This window comes from Eulemur rufifrons, chromosome 7 (assembly GCF_041146395.1).
Source record: "Eulemur rufifrons isolate Redbay chromosome 7, OSU_ERuf_1, whole genome shotgun sequence".
In the NCBI taxonomy this organism is placed as follows: Eukaryota; Metazoa; Chordata; class Mammalia; order Primates; family Lemuridae; genus Eulemur; species Eulemur rufifrons.
In genome coordinates, this window is record NC_090989.1 from 102,026,874 (window position 1) to 102,039,527 (window position 12,654).

General features: G+C 36.0%; 1 protein-coding gene across 3 annotated transcripts in view; it reads left to right on the forward strand.

Moving 5' to 3' along the window:
* VEPH1 (ventricular zone expressed PH domain containing 1) overlaps positions 1–12,654 on the forward strand; it is a 207,599-nt gene that overhangs the window by 142,256 nt on the left and 52,689 nt on the right. For all 3 annotated transcript variants that reach the window (XM_069473045.1, XM_069473046.1, XM_069473044.1), the window contains exon 10: positions 4,872–5,011. In XM_069473045.1, coding sequence (XP_069329146.1) covers positions 4,872–5,011 — 140 coding nt within the window. The remainder of the gene's footprint in view (positions 1–4,871; positions 5,012–12,654) is intronic.

The window sequence follows — 12,654 nt, forward strand, 5'->3', positions numbered from 1 at the left end:
ATGAGGTATCTAAAGTAGTCAAATTCAGAGGGACAGAAAGCAGAATGGTGTTTGCCAGGGGCTGGTGGGGAGAGGGGACTGGGGAGTTTAATGGGTACAGGATTTCAGTGAGGAAGGATGAAACAGCTCTGGAGATGGGTGGTGGTGATGGTTCACAACAATGTGAATGTACTTAACACCACTGAACTGTACATCTAAAAATGGTTAAAATGGTAAATTTTATGTTTAGATAATTTACCACAATAAAAAATATCCTTACCCTCATGGAGCTTACAATCTTGGAGAGAAAGATAATAAGCAAATAAAATGCAAATTTTTAAAAAGTAGATTAGTTTTTTTTTCCATTCTAGATCAGCTTTTGGTTTGCCCCCATTTTACAGATAAAAAGCCAAAAGACAGACAAGAAAAGTAACAAAGACTACCCACTAAGACTCTGCTTGTCTGACTCCTTGGCCAATCATCTTTCCATTGAATCATACTTACTTTTTGAGGTACTTCTATTACCATTATTTTATCTGAGCCATTCAATTATGTACTGGAAAGAGAATAGGCTCTGGCCCCTGGGTTCAAACTACAGCTCAACTGCTTCCTGGAAGTTTGACCTTGAGATTTCTTCTTCAGTAAAAAGGAGATAACAAAGCCTACTTCAGAAGGTTAAATGTAATTTGTTACACTTAACATCTAGGTACAAAGTAAGGAGTCAGTGAAAATCAGCTCCCTTCCTAAATCTCTCAAAATGCCTTCTTGTTTTATTTATAAGCTATATTGAATGTGTGAATACTTTTAGTCTAGCAATTTCAGCAAACCTGTTCCTGTGTTTGAGTTTTTATAAATCATTCTCGAAATATAGTTTAGATATGAACAAGACTGGCTCATTGTTGAACACCCCGGGAAACAAGCCAGATACATTTTATTTGACTCTTATTTAGCTGGGAGGGAACTTTCAAAGGATAAGTTTGGTAAAGAATTCAAAATAAGAGCTAACTTATCCTTCCTTCCAAAAAATAAAGCCAACTCTTTGATATTTCTACTAGCTATTTTAAAATATCAAAGCCATATTCCATTTTTAATCTTAAAAGGCACTTATCTCTAAACAAAAACTATGTGGTGGCATAGACTGTATATAAATGGCTACCCTGGGAGACGGATTACAAGAGGACAGTCTCCCAAAAGAACGGTGTGTTTCTCAGATGTGGCAGAGTGAATGCAGGGCAGGAATGAAGGTGTCTCAATGGCACTGCAGAAGAAAAGTGGCAGAAAAAAAGAATTCTAAAATGATTCTTAAAGATTTTGACTCCCAGCCTGAGCAAGAGCGAGACCCCATCTCTACTAAAAATAGAAAGAAATTACATGGACAGCTAAAAAAATATATATATAGAAAAAATTAGCCGGGCATGGTGGCATATGCCTGTAGTCCCAGCTTCTCGGGAAGCTGAGACAGGAGGATCGCTTGAGCTCAGGAGTTTGAGGTTGCTGTGAGCTAGGCTAACGCCACGGCACTCACTCTAGCCTGGGCAACAGAGTGAGACTCTGTCTCAGAAAAAAAAAAAAAAAAAAAGATTTTGACTCAAAAAGATGACCAAATGTTTTTGTATTTTTGTGTCATGTCTTTAAATTTATCCAACTGTGTAATGTCTATATTTGGGTTTTTTTTTTTTTTTTACCATATTATACATTATATAGTACTATTTTTTTTTATTTCAGCTTATCATGGGGGTATGAAAGTTCAGGTTATATATATTGCCCATGTCCCACCCATCCTCCCGAGTCAGAGCTTCAAGCGTGTCCATTCCCCAGACAGTGCGCATCGCACTCATCATGTAGCTATACCCCCATCCCCTCCTCCCACCCCCCACCTCAGTCCGAAACCCAATTGGTGTTATTCCCAAATGTGCACTTAGGTAATATTATCAATGCTCATATTGACTTCAATCTTTATAAAGACCAAACCAAATCTTTTGATTTTTTAGAAAAAGAAGCCACATTCTAGCAAAAGTAAGGCAATAACTATCAGATTTGGTGGAATACGGAAAGCATTCTATACTTAAGAAAGTATGACTTCCTCTCTCTTCAACATTGAGTCTAGAAAAATAAATAACCCTTTGGGTACCAATTATATAAGTGGAAAACACTTTAATGACCCACATACACTAAACATACTACCTGAAATTACGTTGAACATACATGCCTTATGTGATTTTTTTTTTAGGGTCCCCTACACTTAAAATGTTCATCTCCCTCACACTTTTTCTAAGTTCAAAATTGTGGTCATTTTTCAAGATCCACCTCAGATATTTCCTCCTCCCTGAGGCTCCCTTCTTCGCCAGTCAGAATGCACCGCTCATATCTCTGAGTAGTCACAGTTGTGTGTCCCTCCATTATCTCATAAACATAAAACAACGTATAACCATTGTGTACAGACGTTTCTCCCATTTGGCTATTAGCTTCTTAAGAGCAGGATCGACATCACAGCCCCTACTGCTCTCAGCACCTTGTCTGACATTCATTCATCCAACAGCCATTAATTGCACGCCTACCATTCGATACCATGGAACGAACAGGAGGGAAAAAAATCATAGTGACTAAACTATATGTTAGACAACTAAATCTCTATGTTGTAGGGAAAATTTTCCAAGCTAGGAAAGCTCTTTAAAAAATGAGAAGAAAAATGTTGATATCGACCAGGTTTACTGAAAGCATTAAGAAAAGTCGTATAGCACAGAATGTATTTATTTTTATAGCCAGTGTATATACTTCTAAGTTAAAGATCTTTCTCTTTTACCACTCTGTCCTTTTTATGTAATCTGAGATCCCTGTAGTTTTTGTATAAAAAGCTAGTACACTCAGGGTGAATAAAATAAATCTAATCAATGTTTATTTTCAAATGAAAACATAACTGAGCAGTAAAAATTTGGAGCAAAGAAAATGATGAAAACTACTTCTTAATGGTAAAAGCCTGAAGTCCAACTTGCAACTGTCAAGCTAACTGCATGGATTCTTAGAAAAGAATTTGTTCCCTTTAGAAACTTTTTATTAAAACAAAACACATTGCTGTCTCAATGTATAAATTACACCTAGATTTATTTCAAATATCATTTTTGTGTGTAAGCTCTTATGAAATACTTGGTTTCCTATTTCTTTGGCATAGATTAATTTAAATTCAATTTTTCAGAGCATCAGTGACATTTTTTTTTTTAAATTACCATTGTCAAACATTTCTGATAGGGCAATTTTAGGTTAATATTGTACTCCATTCTATTTTCATAGGTCTTTCTCGGTGCCAGGCCTACTGGTCTATCCAATGAAATGTCAAGCACTCTACATCTCATGATCCATTCACCCACAGAATACAGAAATGATTTCTGATTTTATGCAAGGATATTGTATGTTCAACCTAAAATTTTTTAAATTCCCGAAAACAATTACTTTCACAAAAATTATTCCTTTTCCATACCAGTATTTCAGAATCACAGAATGCTATTAATTATTAAGATTTCTGTATATATCTCTAACTTGCCCTATGGCTTTATTGTTTTGTTTCCAAGGCCTCCTCTTTTAATCTGTCATTGGCCACTCTCCCTTAGCTTTTCTAAATTTTTCCTGAAAATCCTGTTTCTTCCCTCACACCTGACCTCTGATGGAACACTTACTTCCTCCCCCATGCTCTAGAGAATTCAATACACTGTCTTAGGTGGGGGCTGCTTCTGTGACCCTTACTAGGGTCTCCACCAAGTTTTAATAAGCTCTTGTCCATTTTCATTTTTTAAAGTAGGGCATACCAAATCTATTAATTTTTAAAACTTTTCATTTAAAAAGTCAGGTTAAGGCCAGGCGCGGTGGCTCACGCCTGTAATCCTGGTACTCTGGGAGGCCGAGATGGCAGATTGTTTGAGCTCAGGAGTTCGAGACCAGCCTGAGCAAGAGCGAGACCCCGTCTCTACTAAAAATAGAAAGAAATCAGCTGGACAACTAAGAATATATATAGAAAAAATTAGCCGGGCATGGTGGCGCATGCCTGTAGTCCCAGCTGCTCGGGAGGCTGAGGCAGAAGGATTGCTTGAGCCCCGGAGTTTGAAGTTTCTGTGAGCTGGGCTGACGCCACGGCACTCTAGCCAGGGCAACAGAGTGAGATTCTGTCTCATCTTTAAAATAGAAACAACACCCATCTTGTAGGGTTGTAAAAATTAAATGACATCAAGCACATAATGCTTGTGGAAATCCGTCAATGATAACTATTATTAGCCAGTACTTAACATGGTGTCTATCACATAGAATTTCAACCCATATTTGCTTCATTGATTCATTCATTATTGACTGTCCCTATATATGCCTCCTCATCACCTCTGCTCTATACCACCCATCCACCATTTTCTTGTCCCTAAAGGATAATCTCATTCTGTCTCCCTGCTGGAAGCTCTTCAAGATGAAATGACCTTTTCAAACCAGACCAGGCCAGTTCACAGGAAGCCACAGCTCAGCCAGAGTTATTCTGGAGGCTGTCTCCCTGCACAAATTTCCTCCATCCATTTGTTTATTCTTCCCAGATTATCACTTCAAGGTGTCCAATCAGATCAAAATAACATGATATCTCTCTTTTTATTGTTGAGAAGTTTTTTCTTCCATAGGATTGATTCTTCACACATTGCTAATTAGAACAAGAGAAAGATGGATAGAATACAACCTGTTTAAACCATCTTCATTTAAATCTACATTCCATGAAATGGATCCCCTCCCAAATGCATAGTTGTTTGGCGTTACTAGCTCACAGTCTGAAAACTGAAGAATATTTTCCAAAGGTGTTTGTGTGTTGAAGGATAAAATGTAACTCTGGTAAGAACCTAATGTTTAATGCTATGTGTATTTGTTTCTAGATACTGTTAGAAGTTGTGTAGCAAAGCTGTTCTTCACCTGCTCCCTGAAGGGTCATTACTGCCTATACAGTAAGTCCAGTTTTATTCTCATCAGCCAAGAACCTCAGCCATGGATCCAGATCATGTTTCTATTTCAGCAGGTGTGTATAATTTGTGCTCAGCAGACTCCTTAATTAGCTGATGGGATATGAGTCTATAATCATTTTTATTCAATTATTAATTCTTTGGCCAGAGTTAATATGTAGATAATGACAATATAAATATTTCATTAATAATTTTTAACATGAATTTTCTATATTTTAAGATAGCTTCCCTATAAAAGACTCTGGATTGTTAATCAACAGACCAAACATATTAATATCTTGAATATCCTTGGCTTTAAAAAAGAAAAATGAAAGGGAAAATACTTTTGGTTCAACAACAACAACTTATTTGGGGGAATAGCTTTCCTTATGTAGCACTAACCTTTATTTCTAGTCTTCCAATCTCCAGTTGGTATTAGTGTCAATGTATTTCTTTTGACATTGCTAAGATACTCAAATGCCACTTTTTTCTATAGGAATATGTATATAAGTGAAACTATATACAGAGCAACTTATAATTTACCAAGGAAGAATTTGATGCAAAGATATTAGCATCAAAAGAGATTCTTATTTGGAAATAGTTATCCTGCATGCATTAAACTTTGACATAAAATTTGAATGTAAATTATGTTATGTTAGTAATATAAGGAATCTTAGATATCATTTTTACAGACAATAAGGGCAGAACTCAAGTCATCTGACCCCTGATCCAGTGATCTTTTCATTGTTGTACCTGTGTTGAAAAATAAAATGGGAGGATGCAGCTAGAAGCAGGGACAGTGAAGGCAGAAAAAACAAAATGAAAATGTTATCATATGGTTGAAAATTAAGCCAAGTGATAAGATAATGTATTTATTTCTGTTAATAAAATATTTCTATAATGGCTCCTATAAAAATCAACTAGACAGTTATATTTCTTTATAAAGTCAAGTCAGGCTTATTGAGAAAAAAATGATTTTTAATTCTGAATACATCATAATCATAAAGTAGAACTATAGTAATTAAGAAAAGAGACAGATTGGAAATGCCTTAGAAATACAATTTTTTTGATAGCAAATCTTCTTAAGAACACTCAATAATGTCTTAGAGAACAACTCACATTTTGATGTGAACCAAATTGTACATGAATATATTATAAAAAACAACATTGATTTTTCTTCCTTTTCTTGAACTAATGACCTTATTTTTCTTCTATTTACTTATATTTTCATATAGTTTTCATCAGTGATTTATATTTGGTTTCATCTTTGGCTTTGTTCTTAACAGCTGTCAGTTTTTTCAAAACAAACCAAGAAAATTTGATTTTTTTTTTTTTTTTGGCCTTCAGTCTTATTTTATTGACTTAGCCTAATTCTTTATCTTTCTCTTTAAGCAAAATCATCAAAAAGTATATATTTATGTTTTGTTTCTTCTGTGTTCATTTTCCTATAACGGTTTCTTTCTTTTTCTACACCTTTGATATTATGTGATCTTAGGGGTCAATCCTGGCTTTGGGTGAATAAAAGTTAAACTTTAACTTGATATTACAAACCCAGCACTAGTATGTGCACTGGGCCAGACTTTTTCTCTTTTCTGTTAACTTCACACATTCATGGAGTTCTCAACTTCACAGATGTCAGTCTAAATGCTCCTGTTTAGACTGATGATTCATTAAATCAAGTCCTATTCTTAAAATGGAAAATTGTATGCTGCATAAGTTTCTGATAATAATCAAGAAATTTCTAGATCCACATTACGGGTTGCATAATCAATCTATCTGTTACCGGCTTTTATGGGTTTTAAATCTGTGGCCTACTTAGTTAGAGTCTAAGATCCTTCACATTTTCCCTCCCAGTACTAGAAACAGCTCTTTTTGATAGTAACAATGAGATTTTCTGAAAAAATGTTTATTAATCCTCATTCACTAAGTAGAAGTTTTGTACACACAGACCACTTAGAGAGCCTCATAAGTCAGTGCTTCTAGTCTGCCATCTTGGCCCCTTATATGACTTTATAAGCCAATCTCATTATGATATATCATGCATAAAGGTTTATATATATACAAACACTATTAGGTGCATAGAAATAGTATTTTATACCCCTTATAGATATCCTATAGGTTTTTAAAAAATGATTCCCTTGAATTAAAAAGCTTCTCACATTTACACGTATAACATCACAGCATATAAATGATTTTTAGATACATCATTGATTAGTAAATATATCAAAACAAGTTTAAATCTTTGTTTGAAAAACTGATTTTGATTGGTGTAAGTAAAATATATGTAAATGTTATTTTCTTTGCATTAACATTCTTATTGCTCAACACAGAGAAATTATCTTAAAGCTCTAAGAATATTCACCCGTAATACTTTTAGGATTAAAAGTGTTTTTGTGTTCCCCACACACCCACTAACACTGTTGATATTTGAGTAATTGTATATGAACTCTTAGTTATTTAATTTATATTCCTCATGATCTACTCTATGTAAATAAACTGAATTTTTGTACTCTAGTTTTAATTTTATCCCTTAATCCCCAGATCTTTGATAAAATAAATATGAATATTTATATTAACCACATTCCAATTAAGTAACATTCTTGGGAAATCATTGAGATAAACACTGTATTACAAAGGTTAGACATATTTATAGAGATCACTATCAACTGCTTTGAAAATCTTATTAAATAATTTTAATTTTCTGTCAAAAAATGAAAACCTGAAACATGTCATATGTTTAATCTTTAAGATAGATCTTTTCCTTGTACCATTTAAATTTAAATCATGTTAAAGTTCAAACCAAGCCTAAATAATACCACAAAATCAAACAATATTGTTGTTGGGGGCCAAGGTGGCAGACTAGAAGCAGCCTACACATGCCACTGTCATGGAGAGGATCAAAAGTGGCAAGGAGATATTCACCTTCAGATTGATCACCTAAGAGAGAGCATTGGGAATCAACAGAGAAGTGAGGGGAGTCTCCCAAAGTGATGGAAAGAGAAGTGGAGCAACCTGCTCGGCAGGATCAGAGGTACCCGGGGAAGGTGCCCAGACATGGGGAAGGAACAGAGAAGAGAACTCAAGAGCTCCACACTTCCCTTGAGGACATTGCAATCAGAGCTGCGTGAGGGCCCTTCCACCACAGCAGGCTGCTCAACTGACACCAGGAGCTGACTTGAGACTGTGCAGGGGGCCTTGCTCTGAAGAGAAGGCACAGCAAGGTCCTGCTGGCTTACAAACCCAGGGTGCTATGGCAGGCACCATTTTGAGGTCCCAGCCCCAAAATGCTGTGTCTGCCTGGGGTTAGATCCATTGATACTGCCTCCACATCACCCCTGCCAGGGTGGGGAGGGAGCAGAGAAGCCAGGCACTCTCATGGGCAGGTGCTGTGCACTCCCTCTGCTGCCAGGGAACCCAGGCAACCCTGCCAAGCCAGAGCTGCTGCGGGACTCAGACAGAGAGAGCACCCATGACCCTGGGTGCCTGCCACTGCCATCTGAGTGTTACAGCTACTGCCATTATTGCCTGTTAACACTGCCACTGATGGGCCTGGGTGGGGCATGCACTCAGACCACATGTGCCAACCACCAGTGATTACCACAGGAGAGCAGGGAGAAGCAGGAAAGCAGCAGTGTTAAAGGCTCACAGTGTATCTGCGCCTCTCCTACTTGGTAAATCTTCCTGAGTAGGACTCAAGCATGCCATCCAGGGACCTCTCCCTCCCTTTACTGAGCAACAGAGTTCCCAGCAGCAAAGAACCAGTGTACAGCAGAGCTATCTGTCTTGAGCTGAGGGGAAAGGTTGCAGATGAGAAAGAATCAGCATAAGAACTCTGGCAACATAAAAAAGCAAGCTGTTTTGAGACTCCCAAAAGATCACAATAGATCTCCAGCAATGGACTCCAACCAAAAGGAAATGTTGAAATGTCAGAGATGGAAGTCAAAGTGTGAATGGCAAGTAAGATCAATGGGATTGATGAGAATGTTGGAAATCAACACAAAGAAACAAAAAAATTCAGGACATGAATGAAAAATTCTCTAAGGAGATAGATAATATAAGAAAAAATATAACAGAAATTCTAGAAATGAAAGAGTCATTTAGGGAATTTCAAAATACAGTAGAAAGTTTAAACAACTGACTAATCAGCAGAAGAAAGAATTTCAGAGCTTGAAGTCAAGGCTTTTGAGTTAACCCAGTGAGTCAAAAATGTAGAAAAAGAAATCAGGAAGAATGAACAATCTCTCCAAGAAATATAGGACTATGTAAAGAGAATGAATATAAGAATCATAGGTATTCCTCAGGGAGAAGGAGAAAAAGCAAAAAGCATGGAAAAGCTATTTGAGGGAATAATTGAGGAAAACTTCCATGGTATTGCTAGAAATTTAGACATCCAGAAACAAGAAGGTCATTGAACTACCCGGAAGGTTCATGGCAAATAGGACATGACCAAGGCACATAGTCATCAGTCTGGCCAAAGTCAAAGTGAAGGAGAAAATTCTACAAGATGCAAGATGAAAGCATCAAGTAATATACAAAAGAAAACCTATCAGACCAATGGCAGACTTCTCAGCAGAAACCTTAAAAGCCAGAAGAGATCGGGGTTCCATTTTTAGTCTTCTTAAACAGAATAACTGCCAGCCAAGAATTTTGTATCCTGCAAAACTAAGTTTCATAAATGAAGGAGAAATAAAGTCTTTTCCAGATAAGCAAACACTAAGAGCATTTGTGACAACTAGACCTGCCCTACCAGAGATGCTTAAAAGTTCTTTATTCATATAACAGAACAATCAATTCCACTAGTGTAAAAACACCTAAAAGTTAGAGCTCACAGCTCTTAGTAAACACTAACACAAGGAAGAAAACAAAGCAACTAGGAAAAATCACAATGATGAACAGAAAAGTATCTCACATATCAATACTAACATTGAATGTAAACAGTTTTAATGGCTCATTTAAAAGATATAGATTGGCTGAATGGACAGAAACTAAATAAAAAACAAAACATAACCCAAAATATGCTGTCTCCAAGAAATCCATTTAACTTGCAAAGATTCTCATAGACTCAAGGTAAAAGAATGGAAAAAAATATTCCATGCAGATGGAAACCAAAAGCAAGTAAGAGTAACTATTCTCATATCAGATAAAATAGACTTTAAGTCAACAATAGTAGAAAAACAAAGATGGTCATTATATATGATAAAGGAAGTAGTTCAGCAATAAAATATAACAATCCTAAATAAATGTGTACCTAACATAAGAGCTCTCAGATTCATAAAACAAATTCTACTAGATTTAAGCAAGGAAATAAATAGCAACATCATAATTGCCAGGAACTTCAACACTCCACTAACAGAACTGGACAGATTATTGAAATAGAAAATCAACAAAGAAACACTGGACTTAAATGAGACTCTAAAACAAAGGACCTAACAGACATTTACAGAACATTCTACAAAAAAACTACAAAATGTACATTCTTCTTATTAGCACATAGGACTTTTTCCAAGATAGAGCATATGTTAGGTCACAAAATAAGTCTCAGCAAATTCATAAAAATCAAAATCATACCATGTATCTTCTCAGACTACAGTGGAATAAAAGTAATAATCAATTCCCAAAGGACCTCTCAAAACTACAGATATATATGGAAATTAAATAACCTGCTTCTAACTAATCCTTGATGACAAAATCAAGGGTTGATGACAAAATCAGGATGAATTCAAAAGATTTTTTGAATGGAATGACAAAGATGACACAAGCTTCCAAAATCTCTGGGGTACCAAAAGCAGTGCTAAGAGGGAAGCCTTAAATGCCTATATCAAAAAAAAAAAAAACACCACAGAAATATTACAACTTAACAATCTAATGTCACACCTCAAGGAATTAGAAAAAGAAGAACAAACCAAACCCAAGTCTAGCAAAACAAAAGAAATAACAAAGGTCAGAGAAGAAGTAAATGAAATGGAAACCAAAAATCAATACAAAAGATCAGTGAAACAGAAAGTTGACTCTTTGAAAAAATAAAATTGATAGACCACTAGCTATATTAACCAAAAATAGAACAGAAAGAACTCAAATAAGTTCAATGAGAAATGAAAAAGGATAAATTGAATCAATACACATAAATACAAAATATCATCTGTGAGTACTATGAAAACCTCTCTGCACACAAACTAGAAAATCTAGGGGAAATGGACAAATTTTTGGAAACATACAAACTCCCAAGTTTGAATCAGGAAGAGAAATCATGAACAGAGCAATAATGAGCAGTGAGATTGACACCGTAATAAAAAATCTCCCAACACGGCCTGGCAGGATGGCTCACACCTGTAATCCTAGCATTCTGGAAGGCCAAGATGGGAGGATTACTTGAGCTTAGGAGTTCAAGACCAGCCTGAGCAAGAGCAAGACCCGGTCTCTACTGTGCACCTGTAGTCCCAACTACTCGGGAGGCTGACGCAAGAGGGTCACTTGAGCCCAGGAGTTTGAGGTTGCTGTGAGCTAAGCTGATGTCACAGCATTCTACTCAGATTCTGTCTCAAAAAAAAAAAAAAAAATCTCCCAACAAAAGAAGCCCCAAACCAGACGCATTCACCGCCAAATTCTACCAGACATACAAAGAACTGTCACCTATATTACTGAAACTATTCCATAACATCAAGAAGGAGGAAGTCCTCTCTCACTCATTCTATGAACCCAGTATCACCCTGATACCAAAGCCAGGATAGGACTCAACAAAAAAAGAAAACTACAGACTAATATCCCTGATGAGCACAGATAAAAACATGAAACAAAATACTGGGAAACCAAATCCAACAGCACATGAAAAAAGATCATTTACCATCATTAGGTGGGTTTCATCCCAGGATGCAAGGGTGGTTCAACATATGCAAATCAATAAATGTGGTTCACCACATAAACAAAATTAAAAACAAGAACCATATGATTATCTCATTAAGAAAAAGCGTTAGATAAAATCCAGCACCCCTTCATGATAAAAAAAAAAAAAAACCTCAACAAAGTAGGCATAGAAGAAACATACCTCAAAATAATAAAAGCCGTGTATGACAAACTCACAGCCAATATCATACTGAATGGGGAAAACTTAAAAGCATTCCCCCTAAGAACTGAAACAAGACAAGGATTCCCACTGTCACCACTTCTATTCAGCATAATATTGAATTTCTAGCCAGAGTAATCAAGCAAGATAAAGAAATAAAGGGCATCCAAATTGGGAAAGAGGAGGTCAAACTATCCTTGCTTGCCAACAATATGATCTTGTATCTAGAAAACCCTAAAAACTCTACCAAAAGACTCCCAGAATTGATAAATGAATTCAGTAAAGTCTCAGGTTATAAAATTAATAATGTACACAAATCAGCATTATTTCTATACACTAATAATAGTCAAGCTGAGAGTCAAATCAAGAATTCAATACCATTTACCACAGCTTCAAATACAGTAAAATACCTAGGAATACACTTACCCAAGGAAGATATTTGTGAAATATCTCTACAAGGAGAACTACAAAACACTGATGAAAGACATTGTAGGTGACACAAACAAATAAGAAAACATCCCATGCTCATGGATTGGAAAAATCAACTTTGTTAAAATGTCCATATTGACCAAAATGACTTACAAATTTAATGCAATTCCCATCAAAATATCAAGGTCATTTTTCACAGATCTAGAAAAAATACTCCTAAACTTCATGTGG